General features: G+C 45.7%; 1 protein-coding gene across 1 annotated transcript in view; it reads left to right on the top strand.

The window, feature by feature from the left end:
* The first annotated feature begins 1,375 nt into the window (after window positions 1-1,375).
* The window catches only part of dmgdh (dimethylglycine dehydrogenase), an 83,941-nt gene continuing 57,568 nt past the window's right edge, over window positions 1,376-27,748 (top strand). The window contains exons 1-5 of the mRNA XM_055631606.1: window positions 1,376-1,570; window positions 4,848-5,025; window positions 15,741-15,839; window positions 18,077-18,241; window positions 23,230-23,434. Coding sequence (XP_055487581.1) covers window positions 1,434-1,570; window positions 4,848-5,025; window positions 15,741-15,839; window positions 18,077-18,241; window positions 23,230-23,434 — 784 coding nt within the window. The 5' untranslated portion in view covers window positions 1,376-1,433. The remainder of the gene's footprint in view (window positions 1,571-4,847; window positions 5,026-15,740; window positions 15,840-18,076; window positions 18,242-23,229; window positions 23,435-27,748) is intronic.

Here is a 27,748-nt window from a genome sequence, read left to right as displayed (position 1 = left end):
CCTTCCCATTGGTGGGCGAAACAGCCCTCTGCCCTACCATTGGTGGATGGCAGGGTCCTCCTGATTTCCCAATGGTGAATGATGTAAACCTCCTGCCCTCCCATTGGTGGGCGGTGCAACCCCCTACCTTCCCATTGGTGGGTGGTGGGGCTCATCTACCCTTTCATTGGTGGGCGGCTTAATCCTGCTACCCCCCCATTACCCTATTAGGAAGACAAAACCCTGCCTGCTTCTCAATTCTAACGATTTACCCTCTCCCCCTCCAATCAGCAGCTTCTAGCACCTCCCATTGGTGGATGAGGGGACCTTGTTGCCCTCCCATTGGTGGATGGAGGGACCATGTTGCACCCACATTGGTGGATGAGGGGACCTTGTTTCACCCACATTGGTGGATGAGGGGACCTTGTTGCACCACATTGGTGGATGAGGGGACCTTGTTTCACCCACATTGGTGGATGAGGGGACCTTGTTGCACCACATTGGTGGATGAGGGGACCTTGTTTCACCCACATTGGTGGATGAGGGGACCTTGTTTCACCCACATTGGTGGATGAGGGGACCTTGTTTCACCCACATTGGTGGATGAGGGGACCTTGTTGCACCCACATTGGTGGATGAGGGGACCTTGTTTCACCCACATTGGTGGATGAAGGGACCTTGTTGCACCACATTGGTGGATGAGGGGACCTTGTTGCACCCACATTGGTGGATGAGGGGACCTTGTTGCACCCACATTGGTGGATGAGGGGCCTTGTTACACCACATTGGTGGATGAAACCTTGGGTGCACCCAGCATCTATGGAGCGAAGGGACCTTGTTTCACCCACGTTGGTGGATGCCGAAATCCTTCTTCAGACATTGGTGGATGAGGGGACCTTGTTGCACCCACATTGGTGGATGAGGGGACCTTGTTTCACCCACCCTTGTTGCACCACATTGGTGGATGAGGGGACCTTGTTGCACCCACATTGGTGGATGAGGGGACCTTGTTGCACCCACATTGGTGGATGAGGGGACCTTGTTGCACCCACATTGGTGGATGAGGGGACCTTGTTGCACCCACAGTGGTGGATGAGGGGACCTGGAGAAACTCAGCGGGTGCACCCAGCATCTATGGTGCGAAGGAAATAGGCAACGTTTCGGGCCGAAACCCCACATTGGTGGATGAGGGGACCTTGTTGCACCCACATTGGTGGATGAGGGGACCTTGTTGCACCCACGTTGGTGGATGGTGCGGATGCTGCGATTGGTCGGTCCCGGTGGGCTCTCCACCTATCAGCGGCGCGCTACTCCCTCATTGGTGGAGAGCGGGCGTGCAGGTGCGGTCCCCTCGCCTCTGATTGGCGGCTCAGGCGTTGCCTGGGAGCTTGGAGCTCGCGCTCCGGGTTTGCACAACTTCGCGCCGGTGCATCGGCGGCTGCTGTGTCCTGAGCATGTCGTGCCTCCTCACGGCTTTGCAAGCCAACCTGCGTGGGAAACTGCCATTGCAGAGAGTCTTTGCAGGAGATTCCCGCTGGATCCCCGCCCGCTGTGCGGGCAACGCGCCACCCACCAAACCATCCAAGCAGGGGTGAGTGAGTGCGTGCTTTCCGAAGCTTTTGCACCTCTCAAAGCAATGCTTCTGACGCTTGAGTGTCTAATCTTGCGAAACTGATCATAATCTCTCAGTAACAAATAAAACAAATCTCCCTATTTAAGCCAATTGCAAAAAAATATCCTGGCCATATGGAAGCCAGTTTTCTCATCTGTCACCCTGCATGTTCAGTCTTGAAATACTCATCTCTCTTAGATTCCACCACCTAACTTGAAAGTGCCTTCGGTAAATAGTGTAAACGCAGAAAACGTTCATTTGGCGGAGCTTGTGAGGCTGATGGAATGGGCAGGTTAAGTTTGTTGCCGAGAAGTGTTATATTTTGTGTAAGAAGGAACTGTAGATGCTGGTTCAATCCGAGGATAGACAGGAAAAAGCTGGAGTAACTCAGCGGGACAGGCAGCATCTCTGGAGAGAATGAATGGGTGATGTTTCGGGTCGGGTCTGAAGAAGGGTCTCGACCCGAAGCGTTACCCATTTCCTTCTTACCAGAGATGCTGCCTGTCCCGCTGAGTTACTCCAGCTTTTTTGTGTCCTGTTTTGGTAGGAATAATGAAAAGAGGCAGCATAAACGAGGAGGCGCAGTTCTAAAAGTGATGCAGAACTGAGACATGGCGAGGTATACATTCATGGTTGGAAGTGACATGCGTTGTTGGACGTGGCAGGCCTGTGATTTACATGCAGGGGAGTGATTAACGTGCAAATCGGATCATGAATTTTAATAGTAAGTGTGGGGCACCCAAATGAAGTACAGTATTTGTCTCATACTGGGCATAGTACCAAAGAAAACGTGTTAAAGCTCTGGAGAGCTGGAATGAAACTGTTCTGGGATGGAATAAACTTAGTAATATGGCTAAACTGCAAAACCTAGCATTGTTTTCTTGGGACAGGGTATTTATAATCGTGAAGAATAGATAGGGGGATAATAAGAGTTGAAAGCTTTCCCATTGATGGAGGGGGACTAGGGGGTATAGAAAGGAGGTGAATGGCAAAAGAAGCCACAGTCATATGAGAAATCGTGGTAAAGCCAGCCTTTCCAGGGCTAATTGTGGAGTCAGATTCAATTAGTCATAGAGTCATACAGCACGGAAACAAGCCCTTCTGCCTAACATGTCCATGTGGACCAAGATAGACCAAATGATGGTCCAAAAAACCTTTATCAATGCTATAAGCATTCAGTGTTTCTGTGAAGTCAAGTCCTTACTTGTCGGCAAAGATAGTCCACAACTCTGTGAATAGATCAGAAATTATCTATTTATTACTTACTTTGTTTAGTTTAGAGATACAACGTGGAGGCAGGCCCTTCGGCCCATCAAGTCCGCACCGACCAGCGATCCCCGCACGCTAACATACACACACTAGGGACAATTTACATTTATACCAAGCCAATGAACCTACAAACCCGAGTGTGGGAGGAAACCGAAGTTCTCGGAGAAAACCCACGCGGTCACTGGGAGAATGTGCAAACTCCGTACAGACAGCACCCGTAGTCGGGATTGAACACGGGTCTCAGCTGTAATGCAGCAACTCTACCGCTGCACTGCTCTGGACTTGTGCTTGGACTTGCTTTCACTGTTTTAATGCATCTGTGAGTAAGACTGCAGCTGCAGACCTCAAAGCAAGTTGGGGAACGTACATTGTACGTAGGATGTGCAGGAAGGAACTGCAGATGCTGGTTTACACCGAGGATTGACACATTATGCTGGAGTAACTCAGCAGGACAGGCAGCATCAATGGGGAAAAGGAATAGGAAGGGTCTCGACCCGAAACATCACCAATTCTTTTTCTCCAGAGATCCCTGCCTGACCCCCTGAGTGTCTCCAGCATTTTGGAGTCATAAAGTCATAGGGTGATACAGTGTGGAAACAGGCCATTTGACCCAACTTGCCCACGCCGGCCAACATGTCCCAGCTACACTAGTCCCACCTGCCTATGTTTGGTCTATATCCCTCCAAACCTGCCCTATCCATCAACCTGTCTAACTGTTTCTTAAACGTTGGGAAAGTTTATATAAATTTAGATGAAGGGATTCAAAGTAACATTAGCAAATTTGCAGATGACACAAAGCTGGATGGCAGTATGAACTGTGAGGAGGATGCTATGAGAATGCAGGGTGACTTGGACAGGTTGGGTGAGTGGGCAGATGCATGGCAGATGCAGTTTAATGTAGATAAATGTGAGGTTATCCACTTTGGTAGCAAAACCAGGAAGGCAAATTACTATCTAAATGGTGTCAAGTTGGGAAAAGGGGAAGTTCAACGGGATATGGGGGTCCTTGTTCATCAGTCAATGAAAGTAAGCATGCAGGTACAGCAGGCAGTGAAGAAAGTGAATGGCATGTAGGCATTTATAACAAGAGGAGTTGAGTATAGGAGCAAAGAGGTCCTTCTGCAGTTGTATAGGGCCCTAGTGAGACCACACCTGGAGTATTGTGTGCAGTTTTGGTCCCCTAATTTGAGGAAGGACATTCTTGCTATTGAGGGAGTGCAGCGTAGGTTTACAAGGTTTATTCCCGGGATGGCGGGATTGTCATATGCTGAGAGAATGGAGCGGCTGGGCTTGTACACTCTGGAGTTTAGAAGGATGAGAGGAGATCTTATTGAAACATATAAGATTATTTACGGTTTGGACACGCTAGAGGCAGGAAACATGTTGCCGATGTTGGGGGAGTCCAGAACCAGGGGCCACAGTTTTAAGAATAAGGGGTAAGCCATTTAGAACGGAGAGGAGGAAACACTTTTTCTCACAGAGAGTTGTGAGTCTGTGGAATTCTCTGCCTCAGAGGGCATTGGAGGATGGTTCACTGGATACTTTCAAGATAGGGCTCTTAAAGATAGCGAAGTCAGGAGATATGGGGAGAAGGCGGGAATGAAGTACTGATTGTGGATGATCAGCCATGATCACATTGAATGGCGGTGCTGGCTTGAAGGGACGAATGGCCTACCCCTGCACCTATTGTCTATGGCCTATTTTCTATACATGTATTCTAATAACATCATAAGGTCATAAATGATAGGAGTAGAATTAAGCCATTCAGCCTATCAAGTCTACTCCGCCATTCAATCATGGGTGATCTATCTCTCCCTCCTTAACCCCATTCTCCTGCCTTCTCCCCATAACCTGTACTGATCAAGAATCTATCTATCTCTGCCTTAAAAATATCATTGCTAACAAAGCTTCACGGCAGCATGTGCAAGTGCAACACTGATGGGAGATGAGAGTAGAGGACTAACTATTTTGTCCTCTTGTAAATTAGCAAAGAAAATGAGCCTCCATCGTCATCTGTGAAAAGGTGGAAGGAGAATGCTGAAACGGTTATAATTGGAGGTGGTTGCGTTGGAGTTAGCTTGGCTTATCACCTGGCCAAAGCTGGGATGAAAGATGTCGTTTTGCTGGAGAAGTCAGAGCTAACAGCTGGTTCTACATGGCATGCGGTAAGGAACCTCCGTACTAATTTCAATCTTTTTAACATTTCCTTTCCCGCAAAAGCAAATGCGTGTCGCAAATCAGTGTTTAGTTTAGTTGAGGAAGGATCTGCAGATGCTGATTTACAAAACGCTGGATTAATTCAGCGGGTCAGGCAGCATTTCTGGAGAAAAGGAACAGGTAGATTTTCGGGTCGAGCCCTTTCTTCAGACTGCGAGTCGGGGGAGAGGGAAGCTAGAGGTATGAAAAGGCTCAGGACAAATCACAGCCAGCACCAATGACTCAAGAAAGGGGGAGCCCACAACGGTCCATTGTTGGCTCTGGAGGATGTGATAATGAAGGGATACAAAAACAGCGAAACTAGCAAGATGACCAGGGCGGAGATGGAATGCAAGGGCCACTAGAATTTAGAGAAATCAATATTAATACTGTTGGATTGAAAGCTGCCCAAGCAAAATATTTGTTGCGGGCTATGATTTGTTCTGTACCTTTGCATTTGTCTAGTTTCGCTGCCCTGGATCTCAGTCTGAAGAAGGGTCTCCACCTGAAACGTCACCTATTCCTTTTCTCCAGAGATGCTGTCTGAACCTGCTGAGTTACTCCAGCATTTTGTCTTTCTATAGTTTAGTTTATTGTCACATGTATCTAGGTACAGTGAAAAACTATTTTGTAGCATGCTCTCCAGTCAGCGGAGAGACTATACATGATTACTATCAAGCCTCCCACAGTGGGCAGATACATCTAGCACATCTTTAAAAATAAAAACAGAAAATATTGGGAATACTCAGCTGGCCAGGCAGCAAATGTGAGGGAAAACAGAGTTAAAGTAGCTGCCCATCAGCTTGCTGAGAACAGTATTTCCTGGTTTTGTTTCGGATTTGCAGCATGTGCAGTATTTTGCTTTTGGAGAATGTGTTACGCTTATGCCCCCAAAAGCAAAGTAACTGAGCACTTGCATCTGTATAGCTGCCAGAATAACGGCGTTGGAAGAATAACTTGCATTCGTATAATAATAATAATAATAATAATAATAATAATCTTTATTTATATAGCACTTTTCAACAAAACCAGTATTTGAACCAAAGTGCTTTACAGAGATTGATTAAATTAATTGAACAGATCAAATGTCAATAAATCCATAAAAACAAAAAAAGAGAAAAAAGAAAAAAGACACAGAACAGTACACTATAGAAATCAACAAGAAACGTCCCCCCACAGCAGAATTCACTGTGAGGGAAGGCACTAAAAATATCCAGCTCTCCCCCTCATAGTCCACCCGAGGTCGGGGTCTATATGTGGCCTCCTCAGCCAACTCGACGTTCTCAGGCCCTCTGCCGCGAAGCTGGATCATCGGCGTCGGGTGAACGATTCTTCAGCGGCCTGGACTGAAGCGGCCGCCTCCTCCCTGAAGACTGCAATGTCCAAAGTTCTCAGGCCGCGCTGGCCGGACCGCTGACTCTGGCGAACTCGGACACCAGGCCCCGCGGTGTTGAAATCCAGTGCCGCCTGGATGCTCTGCAGCCGCAGCTCTGCGATGTTCCCAGTGCCCCGGAGCTTACCCGAAGGCGATCCGGTAAGGCATCGCCCGCTCCGCGTTGGTGTTGGTGTCCCAGCATCTGCACCGCCGGCGAAGACCCGCAGTCCCGGCAGGAAACGCTGCTCCAGCGCTGCTCCAGCTCGACGGTAGGCCGCACAGAGAGGACGAAGAAGCGGTTCGGAAGAAAACCGCTTCTCCGACCAGGTAGGACTGGGATTTAAACAGTTTCCCCCTTCCCCCCCCCCACCCACCACATAAAAGAAGACTTCCAATTAAAATTTCCCACGGACAGGACTAAAAATAAAAATAAAAAAGGGAGAAAGGACGGACTGCAGGAGGAGCAGCCATACACAACGGCGCATCACCCCCGCAGTCCGCCATCTTTTTGTATAGTGTATTGAACATTCCCAGGCCATCCCAGATGTCTTGCAGCCGGTGAATGTAAGTGTGGTCCGAGCCAAGGAGCAAATGCTTTCTATTTACAGCAAGGATGTTCAAGCAGCTAATTGATACGTTTACATAAGCCATGGTCGCAGAAGGGTGAATGTTGGCAAGAGCACTGGGACTGCTGGCCAATACATCTTTTACGTAACCTGATAACTGAATGGTTGCACTCTGTGTCAGAAGGCAAGTCCTATTTTAGAGATATGAGCGCACAAATATTCTAAATGCCTGAGTGCAGGCTCAAAAGTGTGCTGCACTTTCACTTGTGCCATCTTTTGGACCAAACAAGTCCTCTCCCAAATGGAATACAATACCGAATTGTATTTGGGGGTATTTTCATAAGTTCGTAAGTCACAGGACCAGAATTTGGCCATTTGGCCCATCTAGTCTACTCCGCCATTCAGCCATGGCTGAATAATCAATCTCTCCCTCTCAACCCCAATCCCCTGCTTTCTCCCCATAACCTGTGACACCCGCACTTATCAAGAATGTCAAACTCTGCTTTAAAAATACCCATTGATTTGGCAACCACAGCCGTCTGCGGCAATACATTCACCACCCTCTGGCTAAAGAATTTCCTCCTCATCTCCTTTCTAAAGGTACATCCTTTTATTCTGAGTGTGCCCTCTGGTCCTAGACTCTCCCGCTAGTGGAAACATCCTCTCCACATCCAGGAAATATCCTCTTCACATCCTTTTTTTAAGAAGAGAAGGAATGCCTCAGTTTATCTGGTCATTGCAGTATAGCTGTTTCCATATTGGCTGCTGCTTTTCCTATGACTACATTTTCTATAACTACATTTCTAAGGAACCTCGATGGATATAAAATATTTGGGACTTTTAGTTAAGTTTAGTTTAGAGATACAGCGCGGAAACAGGCAATTCAGCCCACCGAGTCCGCATTGGCCAGCGATCATTCATACAATAGCACAATCCTATACACAATGGACAATTTACAATATTTACCAAGCCAACTAACCTACAAACCTGTATGTCTTTGGAGTGTGGTAGGAAACTAGAGCACCTGGGAAAATACACATAGTCACGGGGAGAACGTGCAAACTCCGTACCAACAGCACCCATAGCCTGGATTGAACCCGGGTTTCGGGTGCTGTAATGCCCCTGTCCCACTTAAGGGAACATGAACGGAAACCTCTGGAGTCTCTGCGCCCCACCCAAGGTTTCCGTGTGGTTCCCGGAGGTTACCGGAGGTTTTTGTCCGTCTCTCTAATGGTCAAAAGTGGTTTCCACTTCTTCTATGTTCAAGCGATTATTTCAAAAAATTCAAAACCGGCTGTGACTAAAAACAGGATGCTGGTTGAAGGTGGTTGCCGGAGGTTGCAGGTAGTGGAAGGTAAGGCTGGTTTTGAATTTTTTGAAATAATCGACTGACAAAAACCTCTGGGAACCGCACGGAAACCTTGGGTGGGGTGCAAAGTCTCCAGAGGTTCCCGTTCAGGTTTCCTAAGTGGGACAGGGACATTCGGCAGCGATTCTACTGCTGCGCCACCGTGCAGCCGACCTTCCTTCCTGTGAAACACAATGAAGTCAGTTTGGCACCCAGAGTATTTTGCATTGCAACATATTCATCACAGCGTGACATGTCCAAGTGACGAAGAATTCTGTAAACATTTGGTCTTGCGAAATGTTTGGGATGCATAGTCAATCAGTGGGGTTTATATAACAAACTACGAGGGAGTAGGTTGAGTTGTTCATCAATTCATATCTTCCATTTGACGTTTTAGGGCTAACATTGTATCTTCTGGTTCAGGGGCAGAGCTTTGTACATGTCCAATAAGTATTATTGACAAAGAGCCTGGAGAATCTTTGGTCAAGCTCATCATCTCTGCCACAGTGTGTAAGAATGAAATGCAGATGCTGATTTACACCGAAGATAGACACAAAATGCTGGAGTAATTCAGCGGGACAGGCTGCATCTCGAGAGTAAAGGAATAGGTGACGTTTTGGGTCGAGACCTTTCGTCAGACTGACGAACCGGAAACGTCACCTATTCCTTGTTTCCAGAGATGTTGCTTGACTCGTTGAGTTACTCCAGCACTTTATGTCTGTCTCTGTCACAGTCATCTCAGAAGGACAGAGTCAGAGATTTGAGGGTGTGTTTATAGAATGCTGTAGAGACATAATTAAAAAATTTCAAATGAAGATAGATACAAATGCTGGAGTAACTCAGCGGGACAGGCTGCATCTCTGGAGAGAAAAAATGAGTGACGTTTTGGGTCGAGCCCCTTCTTCAGACTAATAGATTAATAGATAAATCCCTCCTGGCCCATGTTCAAGACACCTCACACACTCTCCGTCGTCTCCAGGAATTCCGTTCTCTAGGCCCCCATCCGCTCATCTTCACCATGGACGTCCAGTCACTCTACACCTCCATCCCCCACCAGGAAGGTCTCCATTTCTTCCTCCACCGGAAGAACCAACCAATCCCCGTCTACTGATACTCTCCTCCGCCTAGCGGAGCTGGTCCTTACCCATAATAACTTTTTGTTTGACTCCTCCCATTTCCTCCAAATATAAGGCGTAGCTATGGGCACGCGCATGGGCCCCAGTTATGGCTGCCCCTTTGTAGGGTACATTGAACAATCCTTGTTCGAGACGTACCAGGGCCCTATCCCCGACCTCTACATCCGCTACATCGACACCTGCATTGGTGCCACCTCCTGCACCCACACACAAGTCATTGACTTCATCCATTTCACCACTAACTTCCATCCAGCACTCAAATACACCTGGACCATTTCTGACACATTTCCTACCATTTCTGGACCTCACTATCTCCATCGCAGGTGATAGACTTCTGACCGACATCCACTATAAACCCACTGACTCCTATGGCTATCTGGACTACACTTCTTCCCACCCTGCTTCCTGTAAGGACTCTATCCCCTACTCCCAATTCCTCTGTCTACGCCGCATCTGCTCCCAGGATGAGGTGTTCCACACCAGGGCATCGGAGATGTCCTCATTCTTCAGGGAATGGGGATTCCCCTCTTCTACCATAGATGAGGCTCGCACCAGGGTCTCTTCAATAGCTCGCAACACTGCTTTCTCTCCCCATCCCCCCACTCGTAACAAGGGCAGAGTCCCCCAAGTCCTCACCTTCCATCCTACCAGCTGTCACGTACAAAAAATAATCCTCCGTCATTTTCGTCACCTCCAACATGACCCCACCACTCACCACACCTCCCCTTTCGGCTTTCCGCAGAGACCGCTCCCTCCGTAACTCCCTGGTCCATTCAGCCCTTCCCACCCGCACCACCCCCTCTCCGGGCACTTTCCCTTGCAACCGCAGGAAATACTACACTTGTCGCTTTACCTCCCCCATTGACTCCATTCAAGGACCCAAGCAGTCTTTCCAGGTGCGGCAGAGGTTCACCTGCGCCTCCTCCAACCTCATCTATTGCATCCGCTGCTCTAGATGTCAGCTGATCTACATCGGTGAGACCAAGCATAGGCTTGGCGATCGCTTCGCCCAACACCTCATATCGGTTCGCAATAACCAACCTGATCTCCCGATGGCTCAGCACTGCAACTCCCCCTCCCATTCCGTATCTGACCTTTCTGTCCTGGGTCTCCGCTGGTCCTCAGAGTGAGGGCCACCAGAAATTGGAGGAGCAGCACCTCATATTTCGCTTGGGCAGTTTGCACCCCAGCGGTATGAACATTGACTTTTCTAATTTCAGGTAGTCCTTACTGCCTCCTCCCCTTCTCAGCTCCCCCTCAGCCCACTGGCTCCTCCTCTTCTTTTCTTCTTCCTGCTCCCCCACCCTCACATCAGTCTGAAAAAGGATTTCGGCCTGAAACGTTGCCTATTTCATTCGTTCCATAGATGCTGCCTCACCCGCTGAGTTTCTCCAGCATTTTTGTCTACCTCCGATTAATAGATTGAAATGTGTTTCAGTGCCATCTTATTCTTGAGACATGTTTTCAACCACATTCTGCAGCGTAGTGTTCTATTTATTATCTGGAAAGAGTGATTTCTTAAATGTTTTCTGTTAATAGCTTTTCAATTTTTTTGGAGGGGTTTCATGGGGCATCAACAGACAACCTGACTGCCCTGTCGGCATCATCCCGTGATTTGATGATTATTAATATTATGGGATTTTGTAACAAATTTTGTCTGGATATTATATTGACTGTGTATGAAAACTGCGATATTCCATAATGCCTCAAATAAGTACATTCACTTGTATTTTATTACACTTTGAATTGCATGTAAATGTATAGTTTCAAACATGTACATTTTGATGTCAAATGCACAATGTAAAATGATATTTTTACATTTGCAGTTTTACAGAATGTACTTCTTGATGTGTGCAAAGCCACCTTTTCTGCATTAGAGATGAACAAAGTCATTAATTAATTAAAACATATCAATTAAATTGTATCATTGTAAATATCTTTAAATAATGTATTTTTCAGAGCAAGACAGTGTGTTTTGTGATTAATTCTTCCCCATTCTTCATACAATTTAATCTGTGTTCATTCAGTTGCATCCTAAAATCCCTTGGATTGGTCTGGATACAAATGGCTGGAAGGCCTCTTATATTGCAAATTACTATGATTTATTTGAATTCATTGGTAGTTGAATGAAAGTAAATAAAAGTTGCAGCAAATAGTGACAAAAAGTGTTTTTGTTATTTCAAGGAAATTTGCAAGCCTATCCATGCAGAATGTGGAGCAGAATTATAAATGAGAACTTTTTACCCAGTAAAAGGTTTCAGCCCGAAACATTGCCTATTTCCTTCCCTCCGTAGATGCTGCTGCACCCGCTGAGTTTCTCCAGCATTTTTGTGTACCTTCGATTTTCCAGCATCTGCAGTTCCTTCTTAAAGACCTAATTATTTTCTATTGCACAAATGGTAAATGAATGAATGAGACACATGGCTCCTCAGAAGGTGAGAAGGGACATTATAATGCAAAAAATGATTGAGTAGCTTTCCGTCATTTCTGACATGCAATTGTCAGATACAGAAGGAAAGTCCATCAGCGTTGATTGAATGGCAGAGTAGACATGAGAATGGCCTAATTCTGGTGGTTCACACAAAAGGACACAAAATGCTGGAGTAGCTCAGCGGGACAGGCAGCATCTCTGGATTGCAAAGATAGGTGACGTTCACTTCATCAGTATGCCTTCTTGTTAAATATATGATGGAACGACATGGAGAAAATGTATGGAAGAAATGAAAATGACTGAAAATGCTTAAATGATATGAGTTATACATTCTGTAGTGTTAATGGTGGGCTTCACTGTTATATCACAAACATTGGAGTGATGGCGAGGATGTTACAGGAAGACATTGATCAGCTGCTAAGTTGGGTAGGGCAATGGCAGATTGCACACGCCTCATCAATATGGTGATGCATTTTGGACTTCAAATAAGGATAAGGACATATTGCATTGATGGTTTTGGCAAGATGATCAAAGAGGTTGTAAATTTGATCAAAAATAAAAAAGGAAGTGCATGCAAGGATTAAGAAGATAGAAACATAGAAATTAGGTGGTAGGGCCATTGGCCCAGAGCCTGCACACGCCATTCAATATGATCATGGCTGATGATCCAACTCAGTATCCCGTACCTGCCTTCTCTCCATTGGACTACAAATAAGGACACATCTAGGACTAATATTGCATTGATGGCCTCAACTACCCTTTTGGCAAGAGTTCCACAGATTCACCACTCTCTGTGTGAAAAAAGTTCTTCTCATCTCAAAGGATTCCCCCTTATCCTTAAGAAGTGACCCTTTGTCCTGGACTTAAGAAGATCGGGAACAAGACTGGATCAGAGGAATATAAAATTTTGTAAGTTTCTATAAGTACTGAAACAAGACAGGGCAGAGGAATATAAAGCATGGGGAAAAGTACTCAAGCGGGCACTTAGAATGGGCCAAAATGATCCACAAAATGGCTTTGGCAAGTTGGATTGAAGAAACTCCCAAGGATTTTTATACCTACGTTAAAAACAAGAGGGTAGCCAGGGAGAAGGTAGGTCTGCTCAAGGATGAAGGACTGAATTGTTTGCTTGGAATCTGGGAATGTAGGCATCTGTGTTCACCAAAGAGAAGGACATGGAGGATAATGAGATCAGTGTGAATACTAATATGCAATGAGGGTTTGAGATTAAGAAGGAGGAGGTGTTGGGACCCATGAAGAGCATTAAGGTGGGTGTACCCTCAGGGTATTGAGTGAGGCAAGAATGGAGATTGCCGGAGCCTTGGCGAAGAATTGGTGTCTTCTCTTATTTACTTACTGCCTATTATGCCTCCAGGCATGTAGGGCAGCAACGAAGGTCCTCCAATCAGTAGTGTTGATTCCTTCAGTTGCTGTTTCCGTAAGATATTTGTTTTACGAGACAGGGTTGTTAGCCCTGTGCTCAACCTCCAACCTGGAGGACCAGTGGATCACTCTTCGTCTCGCCTCTACCCTGCGACCTGTCCAGCATGACAGGCAAAGACACAGACCAGATCCTGGAAATGGAGAAACAAGGAACTGCAGATGCTGGTATATAAAAGAAGGCACAAAGTGCTGGTGTAACTCAGCCGGTCAGGCAGCATCTCTGGAGGACTTGGATAGGAGACATTTGGGGTCAGGAGATGTTTGGGGTCAAGAGACCAAATGAATTACTCCAGCACTTTGTTTTTTATGCTCGAGATTCCAGCATCCTCAGAATAGAATGCCTTTTATTGTCATTCAAACAGTCAGGGTTTGAACGAAATTTCATTCCTGCAGTCATGACATTACAAAAAAACCCAAGGCCCACACTTAACCCAGTTTACACAAACATCCAACACAGTGAATCTCCAACACCTCCTCACTGTGATGGAAGGCAAAAGTCTTATCTCTTCCCTTTGATCTTCTCCCGGGGTCCAGCTGTCCAACTGCAGTGTCGAGGCGATCTGGGGCTCATGATGTTAATGCCCACGGCAGGCGATGGTAAGTCCCGTGGCCGTTTAAGCTGCGCCGGGCGATGTTAGGCCCCGCTCCGAGTCATTTAAACCCCGCGATTCCAGCAGGAGAAGTTGCCGTTGCGGGAGCTCCGAAAAGCGGTCTCCCACCAGGGACCTGCGAGCTCCCGATGTTCCTGTCCACTGGGCCTGCGGCCGGAGCCTCCGAAGCTCCAAAGTCGGGTTGCAGCCGCTCGCCACCTCCGCGCTCCGAAGATGGCCAGCTCCGCGATGGCGAGTCCGCGAATGGAGCCCTCAGGTTAGTCCCCGGCCGGAGGCTGCCGCCAGCTCCACGATGTTAGGCCCAACGACACCGGAGACCCGACAGGGAAAAAGTCGGGTCCCCGTACAGGGAAGTGATTAAACGGTTTCCCCATCCCCCCACATATACACAGCTAAAAAATAATAACATTTAAAACCAAAAACATACATCTAACGGGACAAAAATATCTTGTGTCTATGATTATTAGAGTTATAGGTGAACGTGATGTGATGAATTGAGATGAACTGAAACTATTACAACCCCTGTTTGACTTTGAAACTGCCTATGTTACTAACGGGAAGTCATATTAGATATTATAGAGTCAGTCATACAGCATGGAAACAGGCCCTTCAGCCCAACTTGTCCACACTAACTAACATGTCCCATCTGCACTAGTCCCACCTGCCTGCGGTTGGCCCATATCCTATCAATTCCTGTCCTATTTATTCGTCAACAAGAATGGAAATGATAATAAAACAGTTCTTAGTGGGGATTTCAATCATTGCTACATCTTCAGGAAATTCCTACTTTACTTTTTGTACAGAATTATGAAATTCACACTTATTTTGACACCCGCTGACTACATTATAATTATAAATAATATGGTGAGTGTATTGCTGTGCTTCAAGATGGAGAGACCATAATCAATAAAAACTATTGTGAATTATTTACAAAACATGAAGTGCTGGAGTAACTTAGCAGGTCAGGCAGCATCTGTAGAGGGAATGGATCAGCGATGTTTTGAGTCGGGACCCTTCTTCAGACACAGATGCTGCCTGACCTGCTGAGTTCCTCCAATACTTTATATTTTGTTCAAGATACCCACATCTGTAGTTCCTTGTGTCTCGATATGAATAATTATCTTGATTGGGTCAATAAATTGCAGTTTCTGCAAAAAATTAACAGCTTTCAAAATCAAAGAAATTTACAAAATTATAGAAACTTACAAAATTCTTAAGGTGTTGGACAGGCTAGATGCAGGAAGATTGTTCCCGATGGTAGGGAAGTCCAGGACAAGGGGTCACAGCTTAAGGATCAGGGGGGAAATTCTTTAAAACCGAGATGAGAAGAACTTTTTTCACACAGAGAGTGGTGAATCTCTGGAACTCTCTGCCACAGAGGTTAGTTGAGGCCAGTTCATTGGCTATATTTAAGAGGGAGTTAGATGTGGCCCTTGTGGCTAAGGGGATCAGGGGGTATGGAGAGAAGGCAGGTACGGGATACTGAGTTGGATGATCTGCCATGATCATATTGAATGGCGGTGCAGGCTCGAAGAGCAGAATGGCCTACTCCTGCACCTAATTTCTATGTTTCTATGTTTCTAAGAAAGAATGAATGAAAAGTTTATTAATTGAGGAAGACATTGGAAGACTTGCAAGAATACTTAATGAAAGTTAATATTATTTTGATTCTTAATGAATTATCTCCTCAGGACGACGTATTATCAGACACGTTTTGTTCAAATTTGCTTTTACAAATTTAGGTCTTAAATTCAAATATTTTATCTTCCCTCAGGCTGGCTTAACTGCATATTTTCATCCTGGGATCAATGTGAAGAAAATTCATCATTACAGCATCAAACTGTATGAATGTTTGGAGCAAGAGACAGGACAGGTAAGTGTAATCACCCGTCTACAAACTTCTCCTCGGTCGATTGCAGGTGTGTTGTTGATGCCATTGGGCAGCACAGGGTTCTGAAAAGGACACAATTGGAGTATTATGTGCATTTCTGGCTGCCCCATTACAAGAAGGCTTTTAGACAATAGACAATAGACAACAGGCGTAGGATAGGCCATTCGCCTCTTCGAGCCAGTACCGTCATTTAATGTGATCAAGACTGATCATCCACAATCAATACCCCGTTCCTGCCTTCTCACCATATCCCTTGACTCGGCTATCTTTAAGAGCTCTATCTAATTCTTCCTTGAAAGCATCCAGAGAATTGGCCTCCACTGCCTTCTTATACAGAGAATTCCACAGATTCACAACTCTCTGTGTGAAAAAGTTTTTCCTCTGTTCCAAATGGCCTCCCCCTTATTGTTAAACTGTGGCCCCTGGTTCTGGACTCCCCCAAAATCGGGAACATGTTTCCTGCCTCTAATGTGTCCAATCCCAATATAATTTTATATGTTTCAATAAGATCCCCCTCATCCTTCTAAATTCCAGAGTGTACAAGCCCAGCCGCTCCATTCGATCACCATATGACAGTCCCGCCATCCCAGGAATTAACCTTGTGAACCTACGCTGCTCTCCCTCAATAGCAAGAATGTCCTTCCTCAAATTTGGAGACCAAAACTGCACACAATACTCCATGTGTGGTCTCACTACAGCCCTGTACAACTGCAGAAGGCCATCTTTGCTCCTATACTCAATTCCTCTTGTTATGAAGACCAACATGCTATTCACTTTCTTCACAGCCTGCTGTACCTGCATGCTTGCTTTCAATGACTGAAGAACAATGACCACGTTGTCTTTCGAGTGGGTGCAGGAGAGATTTACCAGAATGTTGCAGTAGAGGGTATTAGCTAAATGTAGAGTGCAGGAAGGAACTGCAGGTGCTAGTTTACTCCGAATATCAACGCAAAATGCTGGAGTAACTCAGCGGGACAAGGATCCCGACAGTCTTTTCAGGTGAGGCAGAGGTTCACCTGCACCACCTCTAACCTCATCTACTTTATGCCCTGTTTCAGGTGTGGACTCCTATATATGGGCGAGACTAAGCGCAGGCTCGGTGATCGTTTCACTGAACACCTCCGCTCACTCCCCCTAGGGCTACGCAATCTCCCGGTTGCTGAACACTTTAACTCCCCCTCCCATTCCCACACTGACCTTTCAGTAGGCGGTAGGTCAACACCACTCTCAAGTTGGTGATAGGATGGTTCTGTTGCCCCCTGATAACTGCTGGGAAGAAACTGTCCCTGAATCTGGAGGTGTGCATTTTCACCTTTCTTTATCTCTGGCCTGATGGGAGAGGGGAGAAGAGGGAGTGGCCGGGGTAAGATTTGTCCTTGATTATGTTGGTGGCCTTGCTGAGGCAGCGTGAAGTGTAGGTGGAGTTAATGGAGTTAATGGAAGGGAGGTTGGGTCTTAGGTCCACAACTCTCTGCAATTTCCTGCGGTCTGGGAGCTGTTATTTTTCACACAGAGAGTGGTGAATCTGTGGAACTCTCTGCCACAGGAGGTAGTTGAGGCCAGTTCATTGGCTATATTTAAGAGGGAGTTAGATGTGGCCCTTGTGGTTAAAGGGATCAGGGGGTATGGAGAGAAGGCAGGTACAGGATACTGAGTTGGATGATCAGCCATGATCATATTGAATGGCGGTGCAGGCTCGAAGGGCCGAATGGCCTATTCCTGCATCTATTTTCTATGTTCCTAAACCATGCTGTGATGCATCCCAATAAAATTCCTTTTACGGTGTATCTTAAGATGTTGGAGAGAGTTGCTGGGGACTTCCTAGGCCTTCTAAGGGAGTAGAGGCGTTGGTGTGTTTTCTTGGCCATTGCTACCATCTGGCGGACCAGCACAAGTTGCTGGTGATATTTACTCCTAGGTTCTTGAAGCTTTCTACCATCTCTACCTTGGCACTGTCGATGTATACTGAGGTTTGTGTGCCACCTCGCATAATCTCCTGTGTGTTGCTGACATTGAGGGAAAGGTTGTTGTGATGGCACCAGCTTACCAAGTTCTCAATCTTCTGCCCGTACTCCATCTCATCGGTGTTTGATACCTGGCCCACCACGGTGGCGCTGTCAGGCAGTAGCTCTACCACAACGCCACCGTGCCGCCCTGATCATCGTGTGCCGCTCTAATCAGTCCCCCTGATCATTCCTGGTGTTGTATCACATCCACAGGCAGTCGGCTTCCATCAGCCCGGCAGTGTCCGAATTGCCACCACCCCTACCCGAGTGGATGAATTTCACTACCAGATGACCCGGGCACGCTGGAACGTGACCCCACAATTCATGATTAGCCCTGAAAAGGTGCTGGAACTCTTCCCGCTGATAAATATTGACAAGGTAAACTGCTGCTTAGTTGACTTTGTATTAAGCGATTATTTTGCTGATGCGTCATTTACTTTCTGCGGAGTTTTTACCTTGACCTTTTTAACTTTGGCAAACGGATTTGCAAATTATTGCCAATATCCAGGAAAACTTTACTTAGAAGTGTCAGTGCACTGCTTTGCAAAATAATTTTACTCTCCCTGACCTTAATAATTGAAAGAAAATCATCAGTCAGAATATTGAGTATAGACGTTGGGAGGTCATGTGTCTGTTGTATAGGATGTTGGTGAGACCGTATTTAGAATATTGTGTTCAGTTCTGGGCACCATGTTATAGGACAGATATTGTCAAGCTTGAAAGGGTTCGGAAAAGATTTATTTGGATGTTGCCAGGACTAGAGGGAGTGAGCTATGGGGGGAGTTTGAGCAGGCTGGGTCTCTATTCCATGGAGCGCAGGAGGATGAGGGGTGATCTTATAGAGCTGTACAAAATCATGAGAGGAATAGATTAGGTAGATGCACAGAGTCTCTTGCCCAGAGTAGGGGAATCGAGGACCAGAGGACATAGGTTTAAGGTGAAGAGGAAAAGACTTAATAGGAATCTGAGGGGTAACTTTTTCACACACTAAGTGGGTGTATGGAACAAGCTGCCAGAGGAGGTATATAAGGCTGGGACTATTCCATTGTTTAAGAAACAGTTAGACAAGTACATGGATAGGACAGGTTTGGAGGGATATGGACCAAGTGCAGGCAGGTGGGACTAGTGTAGCTGGGACATGTTGTCTGGTGTGAGCAAAGTTGTGCCGAAGGGCCTGTTTCCACACTGTATCGGTCTATGACTCTAAAAAGTTATGGTTAACATCTAATTCAGTTGTTTTCTCCATGAAATGTGATAAGGAGTAGGGGGCCTTATATCAGGCTACCATAGTCATATCATATCCATGGTGTTTCCTGTTTTAGGATGTCAATTCAGTCTGCAGTTTAGAGTCACAGTCACAGCATGAAGACAGGCCATTCAGACCATCTTGTCCTTGCTGACCAGGATGCCCCAACCAAGCTAGTTCCATTTGCCCATATTTGGCTCATAGAAACATAGAAAATAGGTGCAGGAGTAGGCCATTTGGCCCTGCAAGCCAGCACCGCCATTCATTGTGATCATGGCTGATCATCCACAATCAGTACCCCGTTCCTGCCTTCTCCTCATATCCCATGATTCCGCTAGCCCCAAGAGCTCTATCTTTTAAATTCATCCAGTGAATTGGCCTCTACTGCCTTTTGCGGCAGAGAATTCCACAAATTCACAACTCTCTGGGTGAAAAAGGTATTTTCACATCTCAGTTTTAAATGGCCTCCCCTTTATTTTAAGACTGTGGCCCCTGGTTCTGGACTCCCCCAACATTGGGAACATTTATCCTGCACCTAGCTTGTCCAGTCCTTTTATAATTGTATATGTTTCTATAAGAACCCCTCTCATCCTTCTAAATCCCAGTGAATACAAGCCCAGTCTTTGCAATCTTTCCTCATATGACAGTCCCGCCGCCACGGGGATTAACCTCGTGAACCTACGCTGCACTGCCTCAATAGCAAGGATGTCCTTCCTCAAATTAAGAAACCAAAACCGCACACAATGCAGTTCAGCTCCAGATGTGGTCTCACCAGGGCCCTGTACAACTGCAGAAGGATCTCTTTACTCCTATTCTCAAATCCTCTCGTTATGAAGGCCGACATGCCATTCGCTTTCTTCACTGCCTGCTGTACCTGCATGCTTACTTTCAGTGGCTGGTGTACAAGGACACATAAACCTTTAAACCTTTCCTTTCCTATCCTGTCCATTATGGTGCCTGCCTCAACTGGCAATATTTACTTAAATATGTCTTTGTCATTGTGTCACCTTCTGTACAATGTCAGAAGTTTTTTTTAACATTCATTTCCATGATATGAAAAACAATCTGAGGTCAATGATCACTTCCGATTTCCACAGCCTAATAAAGGATTTTCAAACTCATTTAAAACAAAATGTATTTGTGGGAAGTAGATGTTGCTGACAAGGCGACCAGTTCTTGCTCATCTTTACTTTCCCCGGAGAAGTTGCAGTAAGGTGTCTTCTTTAGCTGCTGTAGTCCTTCTGGTGAACCTTTCCCAGTGGAATCGGTGGGAAGTTTCAAGATTCTGCCCAAGAAACCATGAAAGATTGTTACATTTAAAGTCACAATTCTCCAAAGATATTCTTCGCCTTGGGATAACAAAGTGGCAGTGTGTCCAATTAAACGGAGGCAATCCACAGTTGCCATTGCTTACATCCTTCATTTTAGTGGAGCTATGAAGTTGTAGAACCGTTCAGCCCATTTTGTGTCCATGCCGACTACGTGGGCGCATTGGATGAGCCCCTTTTGCTTGCATTTGGCCCATAGCTCTCTCAATATATCTGTCCAAATGTCTTTCAAAAATCATAATTGTATCAGCTTCTATAGATTCCATAGATTCCTCTGGCAACTCATTCTAGATATAGACTGCTCTCTGGGTGAAAACATTCATTTTCACAAGGAACAGAGTTAGGCCATTCGGCCCATCAAGTCTTCTCTGCCACTCCGCAAAAGTTGCCCCGGGGTCTGTCCTAAATCTCTCTCCGTTCACCATAAAGCCTATACCTTCCAGCTTTAGAATCCTCTGCCCTGGGGGGAAAGGTTGCAGGGATTCACTTTATACATGCCCCGATCAGTAAATCACCTTTCTCCATTGCACAACTCCATATAGATTCTACTTGGTGGAATCTCCAGGTGCCCAATGAACACTTCAAAATTACGATCTCATAATGTAATTCGAGGCTTGTGGAAGTCAGAACTGTGTAGCCAACCCATGGTGTGGTCCAGAGACCGTGTTACAATGAACTGGAAAATCAATCGATCTTGATTTAGTATTTAGATACAGAGTGGAAAGAGTCCCTTCGGCACACTGAGACCACGCCAACCATTGATCAACCATTCACACTAGTCTCCACCTTGTCTCCCTTTCTCATCCACTCCCTGCACATGAGAGGCAATTTATAGAGTCCAATTAACTTGTAAACCCGTACATCTTTGGGAACCAGAGCACCTGGAGGAAACCCATGTGGTCACAGGGAGAGCGTGCAAGCTCCACACAGACAACACCCGTGGACAGGATTGAACCCGGGTGTCTGCCATTAGTTTGCCCATCTGGTTGCAAATCTTTCATACATTATAATGAAGCACTCTTAATCAGTTTCTGCTGATTTGCCATGAACTGCGACATTATTATTAAAATCAATACATCTTTCCAACTTTCTCTACTCATATTACATGAATCACTTGGTGTATCAATGGTATGCCTTCCGCTGTAACGATATGCATTTATCTTCCCTCTTTCTGCTTTCGCCCCAACGGAGCTCCTTGGTTCCATGGAGCTCCATGGTGCTTCCTGATATTCTGACCACAATGTGGTCCAGGCACTTTCATTGTATTTGCAAACACAGATACTCGATACGATGCGATACGATATGATAGAACTTTCTTTATCCCAGGAAGGAAATTGATCTGCCAACAGTCATAAAACACAAAATACATGACACATGAAATTAAAGTGACGAGTGGAAAGGATTGGGGATGTGCAAAGATTGGGGAGGTGAGGGGGGGGGGAGTCAGTCTACCCCACTATAGAAAGGGGAGGAGTTGTACAGTTTGATAGCCACAGGGAAGAAGGATCTCCTGTGGCGTTCTGTCCTACATCTTGGAGGAACCAGTCTGTTGCTGAAGGTGCTCCTCGGGTTGACCAGTGTGTCATGGAGGGGGTGAGCTATATTGTCCAGGATGCTCTGCGGTTTGAGGAGCATCCTCCCTTCCAAAACCAACCTCCCTGATCCAACTCCGCCCCCAGGACGAAGCCAGCCTTCCTGATGAGTTGAATCCTTGGTAGATTGAGTATCAATGTGAGTACACACAGTACACTCACCTCAAATTCTAAAATGATCCTTTCATTACAATTTGTGAAGTCCTTTGCTAGTGGTCAATGTCACTTCTATTCTGATGCCAGTCTTGTGGCTGAGTTAATATTTAGGAATTTTCAGCTCTACCTGTCAGAAGTAAAAGAGAAAAGAGGATCCATTTCGAGGGTCGAGAGTTTTATTGTCATATGTCCCAAAACGGAACAATTAAATTCTTACTTCCAGCAGCAATGCACCACAGTGCCCAATAGATGATATAATTAACAACCAAAACAAGAAGTTCAATTAAAAAAACCCAATGCAAAATAGTACATTTAAGGTCATAAGAAATAGTAGAATAGGCCATTCGGCCCATCAAGTTTACTCTGCCATTCAATCATGGCTGATCTATCTCTCCCTCCTAACCCCTTTCTCCTGCCTTCTCCCCATAACCTCAGACCCCTGTACTAATCAATTTCTCTAATGGGCCGGCCTCACTTACGCGACTTTTCCGGGGACTGCCGGCACCCGTCATAGGCCGTTGCAAGTCGGCGAAATTTTTCAACATGTTGAAAATCCAGTGGCGACCAGAGCAAGGTACGCCTCTTTGGGCGACTACTCACGACCGTATAGGTTTCACCCCGCGACATGTCGCCAGGGTGTCGTCGGTATAGTCGCGAGTCGTCTCCTCAGTTGACCAAAGAGTCGTAGCCTCTTTCTGGTCGCCTCTGAATTTTCAACATGTTAAAAATGTTCGTCGACCTGGAACGACCTATGAAGGGTGACGGCAATCACCGAAAAAGTTGCGTAAGTGGGGCAGGCACATTAGAGAAATTGATTAGTACAGGGGTCTGAGGTTATGGGGAGAGCGCAGGACAGTGGGGCAGGCCCATAAGATGTTACAGTTAAAAATACATATTAATCTTACAATGAGGTTTACTTGTGACATATGAAGAAAGCAGATCGCGATGAATGGGGAAGTGGCTTTGATGTGATGGTGTGCTCTCCGGAGTTTGAGGAGAGTGTGAACCAATGTAATCTTTCACTTTACATTGATGTGGATACAGGTCCTGGCTGGCTTGTATAACCCTGGAGATGGCCACATTGATCCTTATTCTCTCACCATGGCTCTGGCGGCTGGAGCACGATTGTATGGGGCTGAGCTGTACTATCCTGCGGAGGTCACTGGTCTTTCACCGAGATCTGATGGGACATGGGATGTGGAAACAGCAAATGGAGCCATTCGTGCGAAGCGCATTGTGAACTGTGCAGGTACGGCATTATCTTCACCTTAAAGCGTAAATCCAATCTCGTTTCATACAGACTGCGTGTGTAGGAAGCAACTGCATATTTTAATTTATTATTCATACCGCTTGGGCAACCTACAGACTGACATTATGAATATTAGCTTCTCTAATTTCAAGTAACCCTTGCATAGGTGGTCTTTCAGGTCCAGTCTCTTCTTCAAAAATTGGGTCCCGATTCAAAACGTCACTTACCCCTGGTCTCCAGAGATGCTGCCCGACCCACTGAGTTACACCAGCATTTTGTGTTTTCCTTTGGAGATCATATATTTAGGTACTGCTTTAGCAATGTACAGATTTCTTAGAAATACAGATAATCAATTTGTTGTGCATTAAGATGACCTGCAATGCAAGTGTATCCAGGTATTTCTGTGCGCCTTGTTTGTCGAATTTCTCCTGGTGGTCCTGGTTCACCTCTTTGGAAAGAAGATGAACCTGTAGCTGCATTCTTGTTTGTAAGTGAGGCGAGGCAATGCAAATAAAATCCCTACCTCCCTCGTTGGAGGTCCAACGCTTGATCCTTGTCCACATTTCCACGGTGTCTCTCACAATTGCTCTCCAGTCAAACTCTCACGCTTTGGACGTAGTCAACTATCCTGATCCAACCTTCTAAATCTCAGTAGAGAATTCCTTGACGTGTTTCCATTTTTTGATTAGTTTACTTTAATGTTACATGTACCGAGGTACAGTGAAAAGCTTGTTGGTGCGTGCTAACCAGTCAGTGAGAAGACAATACATGATTACAATCGAGCCGTCCACAGTGTACAGATACATGATCTGCTGTTGGGAGCGGAGGTTTAAAAGAGTGGAGCAATTATAATGCGTGATTGCAAATTTACTTCTGGGACCAGCACACGGAATCGCCCAGCTTGGGCGCCATCTTCGTTTGACATCTTCGTCTTTCCCTTTCAACCACATTCCCCAATTCTAAATGAGTATTTCTCCTCTGTATTTACAGAGGAGAAAGACAGTAGGACGGCGGAAATTGGAGCAGTCACTGGAAGTGGCCGGAGAGCAGTCAGTGTTACTGTCGAAGAAGTACCATAGGTACTGTCGTGTATGAAGGTAGACAAATCTCCAGGGCCTGATCGGATATATTCGAGGACATTGTGGAAAACTAGAGAGGAAATTGCGGGAGCACTGGTTGAAATTTACGAGTCGTCCTTAAATACAGGAGAGGTGCCGGAAGACTGGAGGGTGGCAAATGTTGTACCTCTTTTCAAGAAGGGCTGCAGGGAAAATGCTGGGAACTATAGGCTGGCAAGCTTAACATCTGTAGTTGGTAAGTTAGTGGAGAGTATTCTGAGGGATAGGATATACAGGCATTTGGATGGGCAAGGGCTGATTAGGGATAGTCAGCATGGTTTTTGTACATGGGAGGTCGTGTCTCAAAAATCTGATTGATTTTTTTGAAGATGTGACCAAAAAGGTTGATGAAGGAAGAGCTTCATGGATTTCAGTCGGGCGTTCGACAAGGTTCCGCATGGTAGGCTGCTCTGGAAGGTTAGATCACATGGGAACCAACGAGAGATAGCTGAATGGATAGCAAATTGGTTCCATGGAAGGAAGCAGAGGGTGATGGTGGAAGGTTGCTTCTTGGACTGGAGGCCTGTAACTAGTGGAGTGCCTCAGGGCTCGGTTCTGGGCCCGTTACTGTTTGTCATCTACATCAATGATTTGGATGAGAACATACAGGGCAAGATTAGCAAGTTTGCTGATGATACAAAAGTGAGTGGTTTTGCAGGTAGTGAAGATGGTTGTGAACGATTGCAGCAGGATCTGGATCGATTGGCCAGGTGGGCGGAGGAATGGTTGATGGAATTTAATACAGGGAAGTGTGAGGTGTTGCATTTTGGGATGTCGAACAAGGGCAATCAGTAAATGGGAACAGTGAATGGTAGACCTCTGGGTAGTGTTGTGCAGCAGAGGGATCTAGGAGTGTAGGTGCATGATTCCTTGAAGGTCGAGTCGCAGGTGGATAAGGTGATCAAAAAGACTTTTGACACTTTGGCCTTCATCAGTCAGAGTATTGAGTGTAGAAGTTGGGAGGTCATGTTGCAGTTGTATAAGACGTTGGTGAGACCGCATTTAGACTATTGTGTTCAGTTCTGGCCATCATGTTACAGGAAAGATATTGTCAAGCAAGAACGGGTTCAGAGAGATTTACGAGGATGTTACCAGGACCTGAGGGTGTGAGCTATAGGGAGAGGTTGAGTAGGCTGGGTCTCTATTCCATGGAGCGCAGGAATATAAGGGGAAATCTTTTAGAGGTGTATACGATCATGGGAGGAATAGATTGGGCAGATGCACAGTCTTTTGCCCAGAGTAGGGGAATCGATGACCAGAGAACATACAGTGGGATCATGGTGAAGGGGGAAAGATTTAATAGGAATCCGAGGGGTAACCTTTTCACACACTAAGTGGGTGTATGGAACAAGCTGCCAGAGGAGGTAGTTGAGGCTGGGACTAGCCCATTGTTTAAGAAACAGTTAGCCAGGCACATGGATAGGACAGGTTTGGAGGGATATGGACCAATCGCAGGCAAGTGGGACTAGTGTAGCTGGGACATTGTTGGCCGGTGTGGGCGAGTTGGGCCGAAGGTCCTGTTTCCACACTGTATCACTCTCTGACTCTATAACTCCTGCCTTCTCCCCATAACCCCTTTCCCCATTACTACTCAAGAATCTGTCAATCTCTGCCATAAAAATATCCCTTGACTTGGCCTCCACAGCCGATGGTGGCAACGAATCCTACAGATTCACCACCCTCTGACTAAAAAAATTCCTCCTCATCTCCTTTCTAAAGCTACTTCCTTTTATTCTGAAGCTATGGCCTCTGGTCCGAGACTTTCCCCATGTAAATATCACATTTCCCCAGGGACATAGAAAATAAAGATTTGGAAGGTAATTGGCCAAATGCAGGCAAATTAGAATGAGTTAACTTATAAACCCTGGTCAGCATGGACGTGTGGCGTGAAGGACCTGCTTCCGTGACCATGATGTAGTCATCTAAATTTTAGTGCCTAAAATTGCAATAAGAAGGACCAAGAAGATACTGTTTTAAAGATCATTAGATTCCTATTTGAATGAACTGTGCTTTAAGTTACACAATATATGTAGTGACCCCGGTCATAAATGGCCAAAACGCTTTGGAACAAATTCGTAGGTTTGAAATAGGAATGAAAAATTGACTTCCTCGGTCACTGCAAAGTAAATGGACCTTTTGACTTTATTATCATTGACATCACGAAGGAGACAGAGTGTTTTTTGATGCTGCAGTAAATATTTGTTCTGTGCAGTTTGCATCTCTGTGACACACGTTCGCAAATAAGGTTGGAGACAGATTTCCCAAACGCTGCTCTAATTTATGCCAATGGTCAGATTAACTGTGTTATTGTTTCTTGACCAGGAGACCTGAAGGACATTTTTTTTACTACTGTGGATGGACACAAAGTGCTGGAGTAACCCTTCAGTCTGAAGAAGGGTCCTGACCTGAAATGTGGCCCTTCCTTTTTCTCCAGAGATTCTGCCTGACCCACTGTGTTACTCCAGCACTTTAAGTCTATCTAAACCAGCGTCTGCAGTTATTTGTTACTTGATTATAACGCTGTTCTGTGCAAGTTCCTGTCAGCAGTAGCAAGCCAGTTGGCAAGCGAGACATCAAATCCCCAGCATCGACTCTGTGCCATACAAACTTCTCTTGATGACAGTCAGAAAATACAGAATATACTTATAAGATGCTCCACATAGTTATGATGAAGAAGTTATTTTCGAAGTGAATCTGAGCATTTAATGATGCATGCAGCATTAAAGTCAAGGTTCAGGAGTGAACTTGCCTGTCACATGCCTGAAATTGGAGGGAAAGATGTTTCGTGTGTAAGAATGGATGATAACAACATTGATGAAGTTGCAATCCTGGGTGCAGCTTAAAATAGGGTGTAGTTGCTATTCTGCAGCTTGAAATGGAACTCCAGCCAACATCCATAATAGACGGCATTTGTTAGAATAGGAAAAGCATATTGTAAATTAAATAGGTAATGGTACACAAAATGTAAAAACATGTTCACTTGCCCAGACTCAGAAAGGGAGAGAGCAGCTTACTAAAGTTTGCAAACTAAAATCAAGTATGCAGGAAGATTGGTCATTAAATCATATTTTCATTAAAAATCTGACCTGTCCTTTGACCACGACCAAAAGCAAATGGTCACTATTCAAATGCTATGTTTGTTATTGTGACTGTGTGGGCTTCTGGTTTCCTCTCTCACATCTCAAAGATGTGTGAA

The sequence above is a fragment of the Leucoraja erinacea genome, chromosome 3, assembly GCF_028641065.1.
Source record: "Leucoraja erinacea ecotype New England chromosome 3, Leri_hhj_1, whole genome shotgun sequence".
NCBI lineage: Eukaryota > Metazoa > Chordata > Chondrichthyes > Rajiformes > Rajidae > Leucoraja > Leucoraja erinaceus.
This window is presented reverse-complemented; position numbering and strand designations above follow the sequence as displayed.